General features: G+C 44.6%; 1 protein-coding gene across 1 annotated transcript in view; it reads right to left on the reverse strand.

The window, feature by feature from the left end:
• Positions 1-21,964, reverse strand: part of TEDC1 (tubulin epsilon and delta complex 1) — a 69,544-nt gene extending 47,580 nt beyond the window's left edge. The window contains exons 1-4 of the mRNA XM_033067604.2: positions 21,797-21,964; positions 20,616-20,694; positions 14,169-14,371; positions 1,665-1,823 (exon numbers count right to left, since the gene is read on the reverse strand). Coding sequence (XP_032923495.1) covers positions 1,665-1,823; positions 14,169-14,371; positions 20,616-20,694; positions 21,797-21,964 — 609 coding nt within the window. The remainder of the gene's footprint in view (positions 1-1,664; positions 1,824-14,168; positions 14,372-20,615; positions 20,695-21,796) is intronic.
• Positions 21,965-23,610: the final 1,646 nt, after the last annotated feature.

Genomic DNA, 23,610 nt, shown 5'->3' on the forward strand with positions numbered 1-23,610 from the left:
CTGAGTAAAGACAGAAGAAACTGCAGACAAACCCCTAATTAAGTGGTGCAGATACCACCTTTACAACTAATCTGTCTCTTGTAGTTGTCTGACTGTCCTAACTTTAGCACACATTTTGCCTTAGATAGCCGCAAAGGGGAAAAAAAGTCCAAGTTTATCACAAAGTACAACTTCCACAGGAGGGTCACCATCTCTCATCTCCCCTGTCAACAAGTTTAGCCTGCTGCCCCATCAGCACATGTCTTCATTACCTCAGTGCCTTGTTTGGACTGCTGAGAATATCTCTGTTTGTGCTCCAGCTCCCAGGTTTGACCTGCTCTTAATTCTTCCTCAGCCTCATTAACTGCACGCTGAGGCACTGGAGCTGCCTAATGATTTGTTACTGTCAAGCCTCACATAAATCACAGCACTGATGATGAGTTATGGAGGCATTTGCCTCACCTACTAGAAAAAGCAGCACACCTTCAACAGAGGTGGTTTAGCAGGGGGAGAAGGTGCCAATCATTCCATTTGAGATTCACCTCTCCTACTGTGTGATCACAGAGCAAAGTGCCAAGGACTGCCTGGGCACTTAGAGGGAATTGCCACCTTTGTTCCCAGAGCAGGGAAGCACATCAGCAGTGGCCAGTGAGAAGCAAAAGGTTATTTTAGATGCTGCACACACAGCACCTGAGCCCTCTTCCCCAGGGCTGTCAATCAGACGTCTGCCCTAGCAATCAGTTCATGGAAAGAACAAAATGTAACCTCATTATAGTTTTTAGCACTGCTCTGCCAGACACAGGATGAAAACCAAGAAGGCATCTTCATTCAAAGGTGAAGATGATTCTGACAACTTTTTGATGTGTATTTTGGGAAAAAATGTCCCCAAACCATTTTTAGTCTCAAAAAAAAAAAAGGATTTCTGTGAAGGTTTTGAGTACAGTAATAGCTGGCTCCATTTAAGTTATCTAAAGAGATATAAATGGAGAAAGGGGACCTAGGGAAAGCAATTCTTAAGAACTGAATACAGTCTTAAGAACTGTAATTTTAAATTTGTTTCTGGAGCCACCATCACTGTCAACTTTGGGACTGAAGGCTGGTTCCATCCTAAACACAGAATGCTCCCAGATGTCTGTGATTAGACAGGCATCTGCACACTCATAAATGGGAAGAGAACTGGAACCTTAGCAGTGCAGGCACCATTACTGATTCCTGATTTAAAAGCAGGTAAATTTGGGGTTCTGCTGAGATGTACCCTAGCACTTTGCAAAGAGATTTTGCATTTCATTTTGCTCTTACTTTCAATATTTATGCTTAACATTCTGAATGCACATTTCCAGTGAACTTTTAGTTCTGCATTGCTACTTCTTGTCTGGGGATCCAGAATGGTCTCTCTTGTTTCTACCAGGCATTTTCTGAGAAAAAACAGCAGCAGCTTGTGGTTGCAGAAGTGACTAATGTGCCAACCTGCAAAACAATTGCAACCTTACAAACACTGAACACACTACATTTTCTCATGGTTCTGCCACACTGGGGAAAGACAGAGGTGCTTATGCTCAGAGTAATTCACTCTTATCTACAGAAAATGCAGAACTAGCAAACAAGAATAATCTGTACGTTTAGCTCTAGCTGACAAGGCTTTTAAATAATAAACTATGTCATAGTGAGTTAAAAGGATCATTTACCTTGTGCAAAAGTTTGCAGTGCTCTTGGTGCTGAGCGTGCAAAGCGCGCCACTGCAACCTCAGCTTCCCGTTTAACCACTGCAGGTACCGAACATCCACTCTGTCCTCAGCTCCTGCTTCACCTGTACCTTCCTGGCTGCTGGGCACAGCATCTTCACACTGAAAGCAGGAAACAATACCAGACTGGTTTGCATGAGTTTCAACACGTTCAAGTCATTCAGGTGTGAATTTACAGGATATGTGGGCCAAATCGCCCTAAAATGAAGCCGATTGCAGCAGTACAGAGAAATCAGAGTATAAGACTGGAAACAGCCTAAACAAGTAGAGAAGTGTGGAATAAATATCATCTTCTCAGCTGTGATGTGGTGAGCTGTCTCCTCTCCCATCCTCCATTTTCCATACCCAGGAAGATGTGACGTTCCTGGACAGCAAGCATGTTCTTTACCCAGATGGGAAAAATTGTATTTTGACTAGGTTCTAATATGTCAAAGAACATAAAAAACAGATTTAGCTCCTGCAGTGTCTTCCTGAGACCCTATTTTGTGAATCAATAACTTATATAGGGACAAAATCGTGGGCCTGTGTTCACCCAGCTATTTTCTTTTCTCCATCCAGCATTTCCCGTCTGGCAGGATTGAGGAAAAGGAAAAATCATGCAGCTGGCAATGGCCAGGACTCCACAGAGGCACTGCCAGCTACAGCTGTATCATCTCTCTCGCTTGTTTTGCCTTTTTCTAGAGTAATTTGGAACAAAGAAGAGAGAAGGAAAGAGTTTCCATTTGTTCATCTTGTCCCACTTTCCCTCTGCTGCAGATAAAAAACCAGCAGCAGCCAACACCTTCGTCTTCAGATGAAATTCCTGCAGCACATTTCTGTTGTCTCTCATTCCTGAGGAACACAGGGAATTCCACCTCCCCAACCCCTTGCACAAAGAGATCATTCACATGTACAGATAGATCTCTCCCTTTTCAGCTGAGACTCCTGCAGATTGCAAATTCAAAGGGGAAGAAGCCATGGGTAGTTTTGCTTCTGATGCCAGTAATACCATTTAAAGTGAAGCTTCCCATTTCATGCAATCCATAGGAATGACACACAATAAACACAACCCATCATTCCAAAGGTTTCCACTACAACATGTCACAAGAAATAGGAATAACACAGAACTGCAAAGACCTGGTTATTGAGAATGGATGTTTGCCATTCTGGAAGGAGGTGTCTCCCAGTTCTTAGACTCTCAAGACATTTCTTTAAAGTGGAAATTTAACAAGCCTACTTGAAACATGACTGTTTTCAAGAAAACACTTCAGCAGATATTTGGACCCACAGACCTTGATGGTATTTAAACATATGTGCTTCCCTGCTTCACAGATTTCCACGTTCAGTAAAACCTTAAAAGGATCCAGTTGGCAGGCAAAGCTTGAATGCAGTTCCAATTTGGATCCTAAACTAACAATGCAAACTGTAAAATGAAGAGATTTAATCTTGCCTTAAATGCAGATTTCAATAGAAGTATGTCCATAACCATGATCAAATAACTCCATAACTCTTGTTTTACCCTAAATATCTCCAGCTGACAGGGCCTCTATTACACTGAGTGCTCCCATTATTTATAAGCACAAAAAAATGCTGTTCTGGTCACATACCAAACTGTATCAGTATTACAGGTTTGTTCCCTTTTGCTCTGTGGCTCAGATAAACATGTGCTATAAATCACAGAGGTGCAGGGCTGGTAAAGGGCTTCTCCTTTGAAAGACACAGATTCATCTTTAACCAAAAAAAAAAAAGGAGGGAAAGAAAGAAGGAGGGAAAGAAAGAAGGAGGGACCAGGAAACCATGCAGATATGATTACCAAGCTGTCCATTAGCATGATAAGCCAAGCTGTTGGACATTAGTCACAGCAGCAGAGAAAACCCACATGTAAAGAACATTAGAAAACCTCACAGAAGCAGCTAGAAAGCCACAAGGCCAAAGACAGACCTGGGAATCCCAGATTAAAATCTGCATTGTCCATAATTTACAGTTCTACTCCAGCTTCCCTGGTTAGAGGTTTCAGAACAGCACAAATACTGCTCTCCTGGGGATTTATTTCAGGAAGGAATGGCATTAGACTGGATTGCTTTGGCAGTACAGTGACAAACACCATGCAGAGCTAATTTTATTGTAGCAACCTACCTTATTAATATTAAAATAAGGAAGCCAGCCAATGCATTTTTAACAGGATCTCTCCATTATTTATTTCACAAACTGCACAAAAAATTTACTTTTGCTATGAAATACTTAGCCTGGCATAAAGTAAACAAGGTAGAAAAAAAAAAGGTCTTGCATATTATACTGTGACCTCAATTTCCAGTCCCATCTTTACAATCTAAGACTATTTACTGCTCTCTCAGTGGGTGAAAAATCACTAAAACACCAGCCCAAGCTACAGGCTTTGCTTCAAATATCACTGTGAATTTATCTAATCTATGCAGCAACCCAGGTACACACCTACATTCACTCTGAGATACAGAAGTGCAGATTTTTTCAGTCCAGTTCACAAAGAGAGCAGCCAAGGCAACCACCCAGAGATCTCAGCAGCCCTCCCACACTTGGAACGCTCCAGGACACTTTTGGAACAGACCATTCCACAGCCACTTCCCAGAGAAGCATTTTCTGCAATTCATTGTTTGCTGCAATTAATGCTTCTCTTTGATTCCATCTCAAGGAAGGGATGTGGCTGGGTCAGCTGCAGGAATCTGCAGTACAAAAGTCATACAAGGAAACATCAATGCCCTCATCACCATGCTGGGTTTTTTCCCATTACTGGTGATACCTGAGCTGGTCTGGTCAAACTGGGTGATGGGGACCTGCCAGAGCACCCCTGAGCAGTGTAACTTAGGATTAGGCAGAAGATAAAATAAATAATTAAAATAAAAAGTAATAAATAATAAAAATAAATTGATTAAGCAGAAGATGGAATGAAGCTCCTCATTTCCATTCTCAGCATAACTCACCCCAAAGGAGCTTTCTATCCTAAAAGCTCCAAGTTAGAACTTTTCAGTATCCATTCCTTGGCAAGACTAAGAAAAGACTGATCAAAGTGACAAGTATATATTTACAGGAGCTCTCTCCAAGCCAGTTTCTGAACCATCACCCTGCCCACACTTCAGCAGAACCAGCTCTCCTGGGGTAAAAGATCCAGGAGAAATAAACAGCTAAGCCCCAGAACAAATACACATTCCAAGCCAACACCCAACACCATCCCAGTTAAGGTAGCTCACAAACTACAAAACCTGCCCCAGGCTCACAAACACACCTCTGGTTTAGCCAGACCTAAACATGGTTTATGTCCCAAAAGCATAGATTTAACGATTTTTGCAAGGCAGCCTAAAATTCAGTTTTTAACACACACATTTTGCCCTAAACAGTCCATCCCACACTATTTCAAGTCAAATAATTAAAAAAAAATTAAAAAGGTGTCAGATCATTCCCAAGAAGTGTGAATAGGCCTGTGGTTAGACAGTGCAGCAAGTGCATAAAAAACTCCCAACACTGCCCAAGTCCTCCTGGCAGAATTTCTCTGAGCAGACAAGTCAGAGTCATGAAATACAGTGAACTAAAAAAGCCTTTAGATATGAAAGTACTCAGAGGAAAAGAATAAGGGGTGGGAGAAAGGAGGGTGTGAAAAAGACATGGTGCTCTATCACTTTTCAGTCACATTCCATACATCTGAGGAAACAACTTGCATGCAACGTGCTTAGAGAGAAATTAAAGATTAAGAAGCTTCAACTTCAACAGCAGAAATGAAGCTATTCTTTTTGGTTTGAAATACAAAGCAATCCCACGTTATCAGAAATCAGAGAGCAGGTGTACCAACAGTGGATGGAGATAAATTAAACAAGTACTTCATCATATAAATACTTCATCAAAGAACAACATGGGAACCAGTGTGTTTGCAGACTTGGGAAGGGAGCATTTTTCAACTACTTGCTCCATTTGAGGATTTTAGTGACTTGGTACAGAGTAGATGTTGTTCTGTTCATAACTTTGAATTACACAAACTCCAAACACTGATTTAATGCAAAATTCCTTGCAGATCTGGCGATATGCCATAAGCAGGACTGCAGAGGAAACACTCTGCTGTGCAACTTCATCTGGACTTTCTGTACTATTCCTACTGATATAGGAATCTTTAAGGTTTATAAATCCTTACCATAATAAATTCATGTGCCTTGTGCAGGCAATGGGAAAGAAAAGGCTGTGCTGCCTGCACTGCTGTAAAACACAGCAATGGCAGGGCTGGCTCCCCCAGAGATGCTCTTTTCTGACTGTGAGCTGCCACCTGTCGGCCCAGGACAGACCCCAGCTCATCCCCACCGAGCTGTGCCTTTCCCACGCATCTTCCAAACCCCTCCAAGCACCAGCTCTCTGCCTCCACATCTGGACAAGCAGCAAGCAATCTGCTGCTCGTGCTACCCATGGGGAAACAAGCCTGCTGGAACATGGATAAGGTGTTTAACCCATGGATAGATGCACTAGGTCAAATCTTTGAGCAGAGCAACACAAAGCAACACTGCTCACCTGCACTGGGCTTACCCTGGGACCAGACAGAAAATATTCCCTCAGTTAGCACTCAGATCTTAACCACACTAAGCACACAGTCTGGTACCACAAAGGTGGGTAGGAGCATATTTAGATGCTCACTGCAGGGCTCAGGAAAAGCAAGGCAATCACATAAATCAAGCCAATAAAGTGCTCCTGCAGCTTTTACTGAGCGCTCCTTCCGAACCGCTCATAATTCACACGGTAGTTTTGATGTGACATAACATATGTTAACTTCTGTAATTACACATCTTTAAACAGAACATCCTTTTTTTTTAAATTAAACACCATAGCCAGAAATAACAGTATCAGACATGCTCTCTTAATTAATATAGTCATATATCTATCTGCAGGAGGGGAAAATGTGAAAAGGAACCATCTGAACAGATGAACATGAAAGGGACAGCAGTATTTTCATTAATAGCATCATAAACAACACTAAATGGATTTCCTCCTAGACAAGGCAGGATCCAGATTAGATTTATGCAGGGAAAGATAGATGGTGTAAAAACCCATTCCCACATGGTGCACATACCAATTAAACAGATATTTGCATAGGAGAGTGAGTTTTCCACAACCACAAGCGCTCACAACATCCAAGTTACGCTCATATCGCATCCAGCAATTCAAATTTAAAAAGTGAAGTCCTGTGTGTCCGCAAGGCCTTTTAGCTTTTAAATTTCTGTGCCTTTTGTAAGAATTACTACTCACAACAGCACTCCCAGGAGCTTACTCTTGGCAAAGAGTGAGAAAGAGAAGGTGCTGAGGGAAGACAGAAAATGTGAACACAGCTCTTACCCATGCCTGCCTTGTTCAAACAAGCCTCTCTGGCAGTAGCCACAGGCCTGAGGCACTGGAGCAGTCAGTCCTTTATCCCATCCCTCCCCACTCATTTGGGAGGTTATTTTAGAGCTCTGCAGTACAGCAAAAGCATGATGCCTTGAAAAGTGCTCAGCAGTGCTGCCTGATCTTTGGAGCTGCAAGGTTTTAAAAGAACATTAAAATCTCAATGCTCACTGCATTATATATTCACACAAAACATGGAAACTAAAAACCCTAAGACCAAGATAGGGCGGACCTTAGATAGGTAAGACAGGGTAGACCTCACCTGGGAGAGGAGTTCATGAAATGCAAGACATGGATATCACTTTGCACTGCTTTTTTTTTCCCCCCTGCCTGCCCCTGTAGCTCCCCTTGCTCCCCTGTGGCAAGAGGGGCAGTCCCTGGAGGCAGAAAGATGCAGCTCCCTGCAGACACAGCACACCTGGAGCTGGAGGAGCACAGGGGAACAGCAACTGTCCTGCAGGAGGGAGGAGGCAGAGCTCTGCCATGCCCTTCTCCACACCTTCCTGAGGGAAAAATCCTGCTGAGGGAAAGGTGCTTCATTCCAAAGGATCCTCTCCAGTGAGTTAAACCCAGCTTGTTTGCAGTGGGACACCAAAACCAGATGTTCACACTGAACTCCAAAGGCTGTGAAGATGATCAGAACAGACCAAGGGTACTGGCTGCTCCCTGGCACTGGAGGGCAGGAGAGGCACTGGGAACATCTCAGAATCCCTCCTGTTTCCCCAGCAGCCAAGGAAGGAGCTCCCTGTGCTGGATTTCAGCAGAGTATGACCATGGTAAACCCTCCTGCTAGCACACCAGTCCTTACCATCTTCTCCTCACACAGCTCCAGTGCCTGTTGCTGAACCCCATCCAGAACACATCAGCTGTAATGTCAAGTTCAAGAAATTCTGCAACTCAGACATTACCAGATTCAATAAATTATAAGCCTTCCTGATGAGTTCAGACTTGTCTTTTAGAGTGTTTTACTTTGACATGCTGACTGAAAAAAAAAACAAAAAACAAAACACTTCTTAATTGTGCATTCACTGTGTCAAGCCAAGACAAATGTTGGTAACTGCACATCTTCCAGCACAGCACAGGAAGAAGGTACCACGACAAGTTCAAAATATGCCACAACAGACTTGTCAGCCACACTGAGGTGAGGAAAATTCTGCAGGAGAAACTTCAGGGATCCTGCCCAGGTTTCACAGATGGATTTTTAAAAAAGAATGTTCCTTAGCAGCTACTGAATCCAGCAACAGTAATAGCAGGAAAAGGGCAAAAACATAAATGGTGACAGTTACTAGGAAGACATGAGGACAAAGAGAACAGACGCGTAAGCTGAGGGAATAAGGGAGGAAAACCAAAAAATGAAAGCTGACAGACTAATATAGCCCATAAAGATCTGGAAAGTAATTACGCTTCTGAGTCAGAATCAATAAGGTTAATAAAATTCCCTCCTCTATCCTCGCTGGAATTGATGAAGACGTGGGAAAAAATGCAGAAAACTACTTTGCACTGAAACTAGTGCCCAAGGTTTCCTGGATTTCTGCTGGGGGGAACAGGGAGCTTGGCTGCTACTTCAACTACTCTCTAATAACATGGTTTATGGAACAGTGGTGACTGTCAAGTTTTCTGTTAAAGAAAGGCATTTCAACAACAAGATTAGACCAAGCATAAGCCTTAGACCATACTGGAAATAGCAAGTGAGCCAAACTAGATCATGACAAACGAAAGATTAATCCAACTGCAAACCTAAGGGTCAGAAGGAATGTTTATCTTCATTTTTGCCCACCAGAAGTAATTAAATTGAGTTCACTTTGGCATGCCAAGTGACACATGCATGAATTCCAAGCACAAGAGGCATAATAGTTCTATTTGTTGATTACTGCAAATTCACAAAAGGGGAGGGGCATCCAATTTCACTCAGAGGGCCAGAAGCAGACAGAGGGAATTAGTGGAAACAAGAACCAGTGTTTGTACAACATCTCCTGATGATCATGAGGGATCTAACATCACTGGGCCCATTTAAAAAGCTCAACAGCCTCCACACATAATTAAATTACAGTGCACACAGATTAATTGCAGCTGTAGAAATAAAAGCATTTTAAAAAGGCAGCAGTCCTCCCTGGAACCACAAAGAACACGTGCTCACAACCTGCCCAAACCATCACAGATTTGGAGAAAGATCACTGAAATGTAAAAAGCAAGGTAAATACAAATTAGTCAAATACTGAATGTGCTAAAAAGGCAAGTTTATATCAATTATGTGCTTCTCAGAGAGAATGAGAACTCCCCAGGTGTGCCTTGCAAGTTCAGTGGAGGAGACAGTTTCAGTACAGGTTTTTTTCAGCTGTGTCTTGTACACTAGGATTTGTTATGTGTGAATAGGAATCAATAAATGGCACTTGAGAATAATCCGCCTGTACATGATCACCAAAGCAACAGAAGACATTGAGACAGACATCACAACAATGCATATCTGAGATGGAAAACCACAAGGAGTGTCAAAAGCCTTTGAAAACCACGTCCTTCAATGCCTGGCCCAGTGCTTTAATGCAATTAGCAGGGAGAATTCCCAAGCAGACACTTCAGTAGATGGATGTGAGCCTCCAATTCAGATTGGACTTAAGTCTTTATAGATCTAACAGAGTTAGTGATTACTTCTTCTAAAGAGTTGGCCAATGAAAGGTTTGAACTTTTGCTGCCTCTGGAGTCACCAACCTGCTGACAGATGAGCACAGTAAATCCAGAGAACCTGAATTGCTGCAGCCCAGCTCTAAAGTTTATCATGGATTATGGATCCCCTCCTCCTGCACAGCAACACAGCTTGCTCCTTCAGCTGTTTCCCCTCCAGGTTTATAAACTCCACATGCCAGAAGAGGCTGGAGAAGGGCTGAAGGATCCTTCCCCAGCCCTGCTCACTGGGGCAACCTGGCTTAGGACAGACTGCAGCACTGCCCTGCCAAAAAAACAGGAGCTAGAGGTGCCCTGAAGGAAGGAATCTCTTGCCTAACACACCAAAGCAGCCAAGTCCCAGCACCACCCCAGGCTACCAACCATGCCTGTCCTCACCACAACTACCTCACAGTAAATTCTGACTGCAGCAGCACTACCTCCTTCCATCATCTTAGAGTTTATGATTTCAGCAATCACTGAACTTTTGATTCTGAAGATGTAAGTGCATGTAAAAGTCAGATTGTGGGAGCTTTCCCCAGCCCAGGATCACAAGATTAAGAATTCCATGCAGAGATTGAGCTGCTTGTCCATCATGTGTCATGAACACCCTTGTACCTCCAAAAATCCTTTAGAGCTGATGGAAGTGTTCAATTTGCAGGGAAGGAAAACTGTGTTGCTAAGGAACTGCAAAGGAAAAAAAGGCCAGAGTGTGGTAGCCTGAAATGAAATTATTAAAATTAATTGGCCCTTGATATGTTGGGTATTTGGCACATTATCTGCAATTCAGCAGGCTTTGTTTTAAACTTAGGTTGAAAGAACAGTCAGAACATGATTGCACACTTAATTTAGGGATTAGCTCCATTCTCTTTTCTCACACAACAGACCCTGTTCATCTTTGTGGATTTCAGACAAAATTTTAAAAGCAAAGCACATGAATATCAGTTTGAACTAGAGCTATGCCTACAGTTATTGAGACTCCTTTCCTTTTAAATGAAGACAAAGGGTAAGGGCTCTGTCTGAATTTATTCTCACTGGTAGCCCAACAGATGTACTTTTCCAGCAAATACTGGCTTTCACACTTTGCTCATTTTGGCAGAGATCTCAGCCATGCACAAGACCAAATGTATTGTGTGGGTTTTTGTTTTGCCACATTTTCACTTCAGGAAAATATTTTCAATTGTTTGTAATCATTAAAGATGCCATTCAGTGGAAGATTTTTCAAGTTATTAACTGAGAATTTCATTTCAGTTGTTTTAAAGAGTATTTCCTTTTCTTTCTTCTATTTTTTGAGACAGATCTTTCCCGACTGAAGGTTTTTTCCTCTTCTTTTACCTTTTTCCTTCACTTTACTGAAGTAGAACAGAGTTAAGACTGCAGAGACTCTCCTCTAATTTAGATGATGACAGGTAGCAAAGTGACAACCTCACCTTCCCCCTCTCCTACTGAGATTTTGGGATTTTATTGCTGAGCACCGGATGATGAGCAGGCTTTCCCACATGGTTATCTCACAAAATAATGACAGCCAGCAAATAACAGTATATAAAAACAAAACTCCACACTTCTGTGACCCAAACAACAGGCTTTCCTGAGTGGTTTACAAGGAGCTAATTCACTGATTAAAATGATTAAAATCTCCTTCTCACCCTCCACTGCCTCCTTGCATCCCTAGATCTTCATTTGATTGGCTCCTAAAGGCTGAATTTATTGATTTTGCAATGCCTAGTTGATCAAATAAAAGATAAGACCTCTCACTCAAAATTCCATTTGTTTTAACCTTCTTGTGATGGAGAATCACAAAACCCACTAGTGATGCTGTAGCTACATTCTTTTTTTTTCCCCCTTTATCTGTTTTTATTGGAGCATGAACACTGCTGGATGAACAACCATACAAGAAATGTTTCCATTCACACAAGCTTTACATACACAAGCCAACTCCAACTTCCAGTCTATAAAATTTTTGTCTGGTCTATTGAAAAAAAAATCAGACTCTTAAGCCTTTTCAAACACTGTTTTGGACAGTTATTGAGTAAAAAACATTTAATATGCATTCCATGCTTTTTGAGAAACACAAGTAAAGCAGGTGAGAACTGACACACCAGTATGTGTGGCCATAAGAGATAACATTGTATTACCACAGTTCTTTCATCCCTTTTTGGGAAATGCAAAACTTAAAGCCTTCAGAGAAAATAATACAGGTGCTGTCCCAGTCCATGAATTCATGTCACATTTCACTTGTCACTCTTTCATAACAGAAATTAAGGACACAAAAAAACCCTTGCTACCACAGATGAAAAACAAGGAAAAGGTAAAAGAGAAGTTTAAAGTAAAAAGTTCTACAGCAGTGTTTTTTCTGAAATCTCAAGGCACCCTTCACATAAGTGGATGGCACTGTCACTCAGCTCAGCCTCTTGTGCTCCCTCTTCAGTGCAGCAAATAATTGTAGTGCAGCAAGAGTGGTCCCTTTCCTCAAAATACTTCTTGTAATGTTGCTTCAAAGAGGGTTCTTTCCTTTGAACTGTTTTCCATTTGTACAAGTGTTTTCTTTCTGAAGACACTGTTTTTATATTACAGCTTTTCAAACTTTTGTTTCCTGCTTTGCTGCCCCCTAAAAAGGCTCTAGAAAACCGGGGGAAAAGCATATATGGGTTCATGAAAGACCACAGGATTATCAGCAGGTAGAATTTCCCACCTTCAATGTCCTTTCCCAAAGAGCTAAAATACTGTGAGCCTGTCATTTTGAAGCAGACTGAGCAGTAATTAGTGTCTGACTAGATGATGGTTACTTCAAAACAGACTTTCTATGTGCTAACAGCTTTTATTAATGAAAAAACCAACACACTCCACTGTGTTCTCAAAGAGGTTACAAGGTCATTAGTTACCTCAAGAGCAGGAGCTGCCATTTGAGACCTTGTTGTTTGCCTTCCCTTACCTGCTCTAGCCAGCAGTGCCAGCACACCCAGCACTCATTGCTAACCTGTTTGCCTGCCCTGCAGAATCACTCACAGCTCAGTCTGGAGCCCAAAACCCAGCAGCAGAGAGATTGAAGAGATTCACTTACCTGCACTCCTCCACAGTGGTCTCACCTATACTGGAAACAGAAATCAGGGAATTCAGGCAGGGGTGGGAGTTTGATAAAGAGAAAGAACACAGATGAGCTGCACACAGAAAGCTTAGAGAAGAGAAAGAAAACAGCTGCTGGCCTTTTTTAAAGCTGAAATCACCCATCTGCCAACCCATCACACACTGGTGGTAACACAGCTGCTGTTACAGGTGACTTGTGGACAGATATGGGAGGACAGATTGTAAGAGAATAGAGACAGTGCTGAAGGCAATCTCACCCCAATGAGTTACAGCTCTACTGATTACCAAAGAGAGCAAGCAGCCTTGCCCTTAGCAGGGCCCAGTATGTGCAGTGAGGATGGGTTTTATAGAGGAGTGAGTTAGCCAGCTGAAGTTTCCTGGTGCTATGAGGAGGAAGGGTTAGGGTGTTGTGTGAGGAACAGGAAGGAGCTGGCTGTCAGAGGAAGAATCAGTGTTGTGTGGAGCTGCCTGTGGGACGTTTACAGAGAGAAGGCATTAAGGTTTTACTGTAGGACAATAAGAGACTGATGGTTAACATCAGTCAGGAGACCACCATCAACTGGTGCCCTGTGTGAGGAGCTACCAATAACAGACAGGGCAGGGTGAAAGGACACATTGGTGCCCTGTTGTCTTAGGCTGCAATACAAGATATGACCAAAAGTCTGTATTCTATCACCATCTGTTAAACCAGATGGGGCAGTGTTCTTTATCTTTTCCACACCCCATCCTCCCTCCAGGAGATCTCTCCTGTTAATGGCCATTGAGTCCCAGTGCATGACTGATAAAATTCCATCATCCCACTGGGAGATGCTCCACCCAGGGGGAGGAGCCAAGCATTTCCTACCCAGATAAAATCTGAGATTTGGAACATCAGAGCAGCCTTTTTCTACTGGATTCCAGAGGAAAACCAGACCCTTCCACATCATCACTGGACCTTTGGAGGAAAACTGCACCTTGTACAGGAGCACTGCTCCAACTGAACCACATCTGTCACTGCAGGAGGATGCAGCCACCATTGAATAGGACTGTAACCAACACCCTGACTGACTGACGGGGTGTCAGGCTGGATTCTGACTCTGGCAGTGTGTTGGATTTGTTCTTTGTAATACTGTATTTCTGTTTTAATTTTTCTAATAAAGAACTGTTATCTTTATTTCCCATATCTTTGCCTAAGAGCCCTTAATTTCAAAATTATAATGATTTGGAGGGAGGGGGTTTACATTCTCAATTTCAAAGAGAGGCTCCACCTTTCTTAGCAGACACCTGTCTTTCAAACCAGGACACCCTTGTGAGGAGCTACCAATGACAGGGCAGGGTGGAAGGACACATGCTCACCATGCACACAGAGGTCTCATCCCCAGTCTGCACCCTGTTCCGAGCCAGGAGCTGCTCCAGGAGGTGCAGGCTGTGCAGCAGCCAGGAGAAGGCCAGCAGCAGCTCACGGCTGCCCGCGGAGCCATCGGCAGGGAGCTGCTGCAGCTGGGGCCGCCCGTAGCCGTGGTACCACAGAGCCCACTTCACAAACCTCACCTGGTCACCTGCAAGAACAAAACAGCCCAGAGTGAACCCTGCAGTCATGCTTTCATCCCTCCAGCTCCACAGCTGCAGCCTCCTCCGAGGGCTGATGTTGGAGCCCTGAAGTTCCAACCTGGGAGTTTTGAACTTTCTGTGCTTTCTGACACTGATCCCCAAAAGAACACTGCTTTTGACCTGAGGCCTTGGAGAAGGCTTCCAAATTTAATTAACAGAGTTTAAATCACTGGTGTATAGTTAGAATAGAAATTATTCACCTTTCACATGGTGAAAGGTTTTGAATTTAGAATTTTAGAACAGAAATAAATATAGAACAAAATGCATTATCCCTTCCTTCTTGTTCCTTCTTCATCTTAGTTTCAAATAATAGTGTTTAGTTAGAAATTACTGCAGTAGAGGCAGAAGTGTTTGGTTATTAAGTCAAAAGTATAAATAATATAAATGTTAACTTTGAATTAGATAATTAGCCTTTAAAAACCTTATAACTAACTAAATTCATCTCCATTTTCTCACTTTTAGCTTAATAGCTAAAGAACTCTCTGTACTTTAAATAAAATTTAATAAACAACCAAATCCAAACAAAAAATCTGTCTCTTAAACATTCAATCCTAACTCTGAGTAAACCCAAAAGAAAAAAAGCTAACCAGTTTCAGGCAGAGTTTTTAATCCAGCCTCAGGAAGACTGGATTCTTTAACAACTGTTGTAGCCTTTCATTAGAGACAGAAATGAAATGGATGAGATACTTGGATTTTTTTAACAGAACAGCTGAATCTTTATTGTACATAGCTTCCTCTGATAGAGTATTAGAAGGTGTTTGAATTGAATAGGTTAGCAAATTATTGAAACTCAGTTGATTGTTTGGTGATGGCTAGTGTACATGTTTATCAATTTTTTTTCTTTCTAGATAGTTTATTTTTTTTTCTTCACAGAATCTCACAGGACAGACTTCTTATTTTAGTAGGTGTGAACTGTTTTCTCGCAAGAATAGATTGTTATGTAAACTGATTTTTTTTTTTCTCATGGGAACTTTACAGGTTAGCTTGGCCAGAATAGTAAGGTTTAAAGCATGTTTTATAAGGCCTTTCTTTTTATAAGGTTTTACCCATATGCAACAATAAACAAGTGGTGAAGGACAGGAGGGCAAGGGTAAAAGCCTTCTTTAAAGTGCCCCGTTCTGATTACAGGAACTACTGCTCAGGGGAAAGAAGAAATTCAAAGTTGGGATCAAGACCAGTAATGGCCTCTCACAAATTAACAAAGGTAATTAGCCATCCCCACTAGAATGGGACTCCAACTCACCTATTCATTTTTTATGAGTCACCAAGCATGCTATGAATTAGTAAACACTCTGAATCACTTTACTCCTGAACTGAACTGGAATTCAGAGATAGGAGTTTCACAGCCTGCTGCAAATCTCTGAGCACCAGAGAGCAGAGATAATGCAGCACAGCACATGGGCTATTAAATTCTCAGGAAGGCTCTGATCCATATTCCTTCACACCACCAAATGTTACCTGACAGCTACAAGACAGGCACTGCAGGACTGCAAAATACTGAGGAAACACAGAGAAAGTTATTATTAAAAAAGGTTCTGCCCAGTAAGCCTTGGCTCTGTACTAAGTCAAAAACAGAATAAAGAACTTAATTAGGGAGACAGTGAAAACAACACATACTGGCTAAGAACCAGCAGCTGTAAAAGGAAGACCTGCTCAAAAAGTTTCTGGAGCTCTCTGAGGGCAATAAGAAGCAAGTGATTAAGGAAGATTCAACCAAATCAAGCCATTTAGACTTCCCAGTGGGATTCAGTTTGCACAAAGAAACCAAGGCACTGCAGTGGAGGGAGAGGAAAAGCCCTTGAATCAATGACAAGTGCCCAGCAGACAAGAACCAGAGGGCAGGAACAAATAGTGGTTTCACATGAGGGCTCTGTGCTAAACAGCTGCTATTCAAACAGCTCCAAATGACACTTGGAGAATGTGACAGTGATAGAAAACTTGGTGCTGATGTGATAATAGTAGTAAAGAATGCAGGCAGATCATGAAGGACTGCAGAACCTTGAGCCCAAGCTTTAAAAAGACAGATAAAAGTATTTTTAGAAAAAAATGAAAAATTACGTGCACAGAGAAAGACATGTTCCTAACTTTACTGACTTACAACATAAGACTGGACCTGGAACTGCTCAGTAGACTCAGGAAAACAGTCTCAGATGATAAGGTTTTTAATGACAGTATCACAATTGGTTCTGACAGGCATCCAAAGGCAAACTCGGTGTGAGAAACGTAGCAAGGACACTGAACAGAACGCAATTACCCACCATGACCCCTATTTCTTCACTCCCATTAAGGCTACAGACAATTTGGAAAGAAATAAAGAGAAAGGACAAGTACAATCACAAGCCCAGAACAGCTGCATTGTAAGAAGCAGTGAAGTAGGGCAAGAAGATGAGCAAGAATGGATATGACAGAACTCTTCAAAATCCTGAGTGCTGTGCAGTGGGTGAAGAGTGGATGATTTGTTTGCACAACACTCAGCACAAGAACTGTGAGGCACCAAAGTTAGCAAGCATGTGAGTCAAAACAAGATAAAAGAGGTGCTCTTCACACATATAGCAAAATTCTGAAATTGTTCACTGTGGGACACTGTGGACTCTCCAGGAGTCACTCGGGCTCAAGGAGGAACTGGATTTACAGAACAGCAGCTCATGGAAACTTATGAAACACAAAAATATCCTCTCTGGATCAGAAAGTCTGAGATGTGAGCTGCTGGAGGCTGAAGGAATATTCCCCCATGCCATGAAAGCATCCTTCTAGATTTGCTCTTTTCTTTCCCTTGGGCATTCACTTTGACAGCTGTCACAGCTGGGTGGAGCTAGAGCAATCTACAGTTTCATGCAGTTCAGGCACTCTGACAAAGCAAAAGACCTAAATCACTCAATTTGCTCTTTCCACAAACCCTGTGAACGAAACAAGCAGCTTCCCTTCCCCCTGTGAGGGTGGCAGAAATGCCTGTGGCTTGCTAAAAATCCTGCTGTAGGATTTGTCCACTCCAGTCCCTCAAGCACAAGAGCACAGAGGTATTACAGATTTTATTTTGATCACTCGTGAACACTCTTACATGAGCAGGGTTTTCATGTCTTCCTTTCCTTTTTTGTGTGTGCATTTGTCAAGAAAGGAACTGCCATAACAGGTAAAGGCAGAAATACTCCAAAAGGAAGGATGATCAGTCCATGCTTTCCTCCTTTTTCAAAGCAAATAAGCATCACATGCTGCCATCTGCAGTTCAAGGAGCTCCTCAAAAAAAACACATATCAAAGTGGAGGAAAGGAGCGCAAGTCAGGTGTTGTTTTTTTTTCTTTTATCACCATTTCCCTGCTCTGATACATCAGGCCAGACCCACCAAGGCAATTCACCTGAATTTCTGTGTTGTTCTGGTCCTTTATCTCTCCTTCTTTCATGTCTCCCTCTGCAACACACTGCCCTCACAGAGAGGTGTACCAGGCAGGAACTGGGGGTGAGCAGTCAAGGCATGGGTCTGGAACTGGTCTCAAAGAACCTTCCTGTGACCTTAGAGAAGTCCCTTAGTTTTCCTCACCTCTAGAATGCTCAAGTTAAAAGGCAAAAGTATAAAGGGAATAAACATTATGTGAGTACCCAGGACCAAGATGGATTCTTCTGTAAAGTGCAACCAAGAGAGAGGATAAAACATCACTCAGATGGAAGATAACACCAGACACCTCTGTGATATCTTCTTATTGCATTAGGATTTGGAAATTTATACAGAAAGACCTTCACAAGGCTTCCAACTAATCCCCTTCTCCACAGATATTATTCATAACAGTATATTCAGCAAGTAAGATCAAGCTGGGGATGAACCTCAGAGGTCAGCTCACTTCAAACTGCACACAAGCTGTGCTCTTCCACCATGAGTTCTTACAAATATTTTCACTGATTCACAAGATTATATTCTAATAAGGGCTATGCATTAGCCTGGCAGGCTAAAATGGAAAAGAAGCAAGCACAAGCACAAACACAGATACATTACTTCATGCACTCAGACAAGAAACACATGCATAGGTAGTGGCATTATGTGAAATCACTGCTTCAGAATGTTTGCTGCTACACTTGTCAAAAAAACAAAAATCTATTGCAGCTTCAGACCTCTTTCCCATGCTACAAAAAGTGAACAGCAATTCCAGCAAAGAAATGTTTCCTCCAACTATCCAAATGCATACTGCACTGCTACCTGGTGTGGCTGTCAGGGTGTTACCCAAGTTCATCAGCCACTGTGAAGAACAAACAGCATGAAACCCTCAGCCATGATTTCATCAACAAGGTTATGCCCAAAGTATTCACACAGCTTACTGTGACTCTCCACTGCCCAGTAAACTGCTGTGACATGTTTAAAGGGCTAGATTTTACAGCAAGTTTACACCAGAGTTTACAGCCAAGTGCTTTTCACTGTGTGAAGAAAAAATTCTCACAGAACAAGACACCAGGAGCCAGATGCAGAATTTTACAACCACTGACTGGCAGGCTTCAGGGGCATTCCTGAACCAGCCAAAGATCAATGTTTCCTTTTGAAAAATGAAGGGTACAAGATCACTGGAGAATGGTTTCTCTTTTCCAGAAAGCTGTTTGTATGTACAGAACCCCTACACCAAAGGAGTCTTCACAGCCTTCCTCTGGGGTCTGGCAACTGCTGCTCTCCTTGTTCTAACCAAGGTAATTAAGAGGTTGTACAAAAATAGCAAAGGAAAGGAAAGCTTGATCTGTGGACCAAGGCACTAGACTCAGATTAGAGGAATCTGTTCAATTCTCTATTGTGTAACAGGATCCTACACAAATCTGAGAAAGTTATTTAGTGCTTATGCCCAAGGCTTAATTCATTTGCATTAAATACACAAGAGAACAGAGCTGGGGCAGAGAAGAAAAGCAGTGAAATATTGATTGTGTTCACAGCAGACAACTCATTCACTTGCCAAGCAAAAGTAATTAGTGTCATTTGAAAAACAGTACAGCTCTCCAGCCTGAATTTCAGCTTTAATCACCAAGTTGAGACTAAAAAGGTTTCTCAGAAATCAGCTGGGCAGCTCTCAGCAGAACCACACATTGCTCCCCCACAGTACACCAGTGGAGGCTGTGTTTGCTCTCTCTAGAGCCAGGAACCTGCCACATGCACTTGGAAATCCTGTCCCCAAATGCTACAGGCAATTAGTATGGGAGCAGCCAGGATCCAATAAGGTTGCACATGTGCAGCACCACATCCACAATGCTGTGGGAGACAGTCAATAAAACAGACTTGCCATATACACAGCAGATTGTGGATGAGTGGAAAAATAAAAATAGCCAAATGAAAAATAGCAGTCCTGCGAGTAACAGGACTTCCTGCTGAGCTACCAGCAAAACTATGCTGGTTCTGCTCTGCATTCCACAGTGCTTAACCTTCCTTAACTCCATTTACAGAGCCACCAGCCTCACAGCTATTCAGGGGCTTATACAGCGTTGTTTAGGCTGTTTGGCTTTCAAGGGCAAAAGTGAATATTAAGTGGATTTGGTATGAGGAGACCTTGATTCATCACAATGCAATTCTCATACAATGAAAAGGCCCTAGATAGACATGTCTCAAGAGAGAAGATGGGGAGTAGTGTTGTACTTGGAATAACATACATTTAAGAAGTAAACAGTTTTCTGCTATTTTGAGAAGCCAATCTGCATTCAGCTCCCCCCTGGAACAGTGGCCCTGTCCATAAAGCCATTATTCACAGTCCCCCTAAAACAATCACACACAGTCTATTTCTTGTTTTGTGCAGAACTTCAAAACACTGCCTTTATGGTTCTCACACTGCAATTCCTGGCTCTGACACAGGCCTGGATGGAAAAGCACCCACAGAATCATGGGAATGGGAAAAGGAGGAACCAAAGGAAAACCAAACCTGCTTGTGTCTTTGCAGATACTGAGAATGCCTAACATCATTGCAGAGATTTACCTGCAATAAAATGTCACAGGGATGCAAGAGCCTGTGCAAACATCCCAGTTTGCAGGACAAAGCACACAAAAGAGTAGCAAACCTGCCTCACAGCACGTTTACTCATCAGTAAACCTGACACCCAGTACGTTGGTGGCACAGGTGTTCAAAACAGAGCACTAAGGACTGGGAGCAGGGAGCCAAAGGTCAACAAAACCAACAAAACCAGTGCCAGTCCTTCCCCAGGACAGATGGAAACTGCAGTCAGCCAGAATGATGTTACCTATGGCATCAGACTCTGTCCACCTGCCCCCGTGGATCTGCTTCAGAAGCACATACAGCAATCTCCAGAAGTCCAGGCTCTGCAAAAGAGAGGGGTGGAAGGGAGATCAGCAGGAAAAATATCTGCCATATTACTTAGGCTTAGTTAGGCAATTAAGGCTATATCTGAATACCACACATGGAACAGCACACCTGCTGACCCAGCCAGCACCATCTGATCAGGCAGGTTCATGTATTACCTGCCTCATGAACACAGAATCTACAGAAAGGAGCACCCAGAAAGAAAAGGGCCTATGCTGGCTGTACACCCAGCACTTCTACTGTGAGGCCCACGTGAGAAGAGTGTTCTAAAATCTGCTCTGAAACAACTACATAGGGCACAGCTCACCCCTGGTCAAACAAGAACACACTGGTAAGATCTGACCATGACAGTGCCAGAAACTCACAAACAAGAGGCACCACAGGAGGAGCTGGAAGTGGGAATCATTTCTTGGCCGCACAAGGCCAGCATGCTGACAAACTCAAATAGTGATTCTTACAGCTGGAATTTCAGTCAACACTCACAAAATCCTTAAAATAGCTGAGGAAGGGAGGTACCCTGTGTGCAAGCTGGAAGCCTTGGAGGCAAAGCAGCAAGACCCAGCTGGGGTATGGTAAGGGGCAGCAATGGTCACCACTGGGAAAGGTCACCAGGGCTTGAGTTACAACCACAGTAGGACACGGCCCTTCCCAAAGTCTGCTGAGAGCTCCCTAACACGGGTCAGGTGGTGCACAATGAGCAGGGACTGCACAGAACGGAGACCACATGGAACAGGAACTGCACAGAACACACAGAACAGGGACTGCACAGAGCATGGACTGCACAGAACACACAGAACAGGGACTGCACAGAACAGGGACTGCACAGAGCAGGGACTGCACAGAGCATGGACTGCACAGAACACACAGAACAGGGACTGCACAGAGCAGGGACTGCACAGAGCACACAGAGCAGGGACTGCACAGAACGGGGCTCACACAGAACAGGGTCCGCACAGAACATGCACCACACGGCAGCAAGGCTCAGTGCCCGTGGCGCTGGCACCAGGCCCTGTCCCCGGGCCCAGCCGCACCGGGCCGTCCCGCCGGTCCCCCTGCCCGGTGCCGGTGCCCCGCAGGCTCTCGGGGCGGAGCGGCGCTCACCGCCTGCGGCCGGTCGAACCTGGCGCGGCGCAGGGTGTCGGGGGCAGGCCGGCCGCGGGGCGGCAGGGCCCGGCACAGCGCCCCGACGGCGGCGGGCAGCGCCGGGCCCCGCTGCCGGGGCTGTTCCCGGGGCTGCTGCCGCTGCTGCTGCTGCTGCTGCTGCCGCATCTCGCTGTTCCCGCCGCTCTTGGCTTCGGCAGGAGCGCCCTTCCGGGCCGCCCGCCAGAGCCAGCGCCCCCTGGCCGCGGGGAGGAGGCACTGCGGCCGCGCCAGCCCCGCCTGTCGCCCTCGGTGGCCCTGGGTGTGCCTGTTTGTCCCTGGATGTACCTGGCCATTCCTGGATGTACCTGGGCGTTCCTGAGTGTCCCTGGATGTCCCTGGGTGTACCTGGGTGGCCCTGAATGGCCCTGGGCATTCCTGGATGTACCTACATATACCTGGGCATCCCTGGATGTACCTGGATGTGCTTAGGTGTACCTGGGTGTCCCTGGATGTACCTGGGCATCACCCAGGCATCCCTGGGTGTCCCTGCATCTCCCTGGCTGTCTCTGCACCGCCCTGCATGTCTCTGCACCGCCCTGCATGTCTCTGCGTCGCCCTGGATGTCTCTGCATCTCTCTGAATGTCTCAGGATCGCCCTACATCTCCCTGGATGTCCCTGCAACTCCCAGACCACCGATGGTCCCGATGCTGATTCCACCTACTGCATGTGGCTCAGGGCACAGAGGGCTCCTGGCCTCCCCTGGGCAGTGGCCCACACGTGTCACCTCCTTGAGCCATGGACGTGCCTCCTGCTCCAGCCAAAAACCCCTGGGAAAGCCCTACAAGCTTCCCACACCCGGTGGACAGAGCTGCTGCAAAACTCAGCTTTAGCTCTGGCACAAACACAGCTCTGCTGCAGGCAGAACAGCTCCCGGGACGATGGGAGAGCAGGGTTTGGCACAGCAGCTCTGTGGATATTCCTGCCTGCCTCTTGCTCAGCAGGGTGTGATGCAGCCAGCTCGGGTCCCAGGTGTATAACCCTGAAATAAAGCAATCCCAGGGATTAATCCTTGGGGCTCCAGGAGAGGAGAAGCGGCACTGCTGTTTGGGAGAAGGCTGAGTTCCTGAGAGAAGTCAGCTATGACCAGGATGTACGGACCCAAAGGCTGGCACAGAGCTGGGTTCCTGCTGTGGGTTTGCAGAGGGAGCACAGCTGCTCTGTGCCAGGGACACGGGTCTGCTCTGTGCCAGGGACACGGGTCTGCTCTGTACCAGGGACACGGGTCTGCTTGCCAGCACCATGGGGATCCTGCCTGTGCCTGGACATGAGACCTGCTGGCAGCCCCTGCTGATGCTGCTTGGCCACTTCCCCAGTTCACAGCCCATTTGATGTGCTCGCTGTGGATCCAGCATGATGCCTTTGCTGCTTTTTCCACCAGTATCCGAACAACATGAAGCAACACGTGAAATCCCTTCCCGCTACGGAACGGGCTCCTGCAGCCAAATGGCTGCTCACAATGAGGAGAGAAATCCCAGTGGTCCAAAGAGACCTCCAGCCAGCGTGAACTGTGGCTGCACTCTTTCCCTCTGCTTGCTCCTCTCCTGCCTCCCAGCCCTGTGCCGGGGACCCCAGCCCTTTCCAGTGCTGAGCACTGCTTTAGAGCTCTCCCAGTCCTGTGGATCCTGGCTCCTGCTCCAGCCAGCCCTGAAAGGACCCCTGGGTGTGAGTTATCCAGGCTTAAGGATTTTTAAAATATCTTCTCTAGCAGCTGTTGTCTCACATCCTCCTTTCCTAATGGCCTGGAAAGCATTTTCCTTATCCCTCATCCAGT

The sequence above is a fragment of the Catharus ustulatus genome, chromosome 9 (assembly GCF_009819885.2).
Source record: "Catharus ustulatus isolate bCatUst1 chromosome 9, bCatUst1.pri.v2, whole genome shotgun sequence".
Taxonomy (NCBI): Eukaryota; Metazoa; Chordata; class Aves; order Passeriformes; family Turdidae; genus Catharus; species Catharus ustulatus.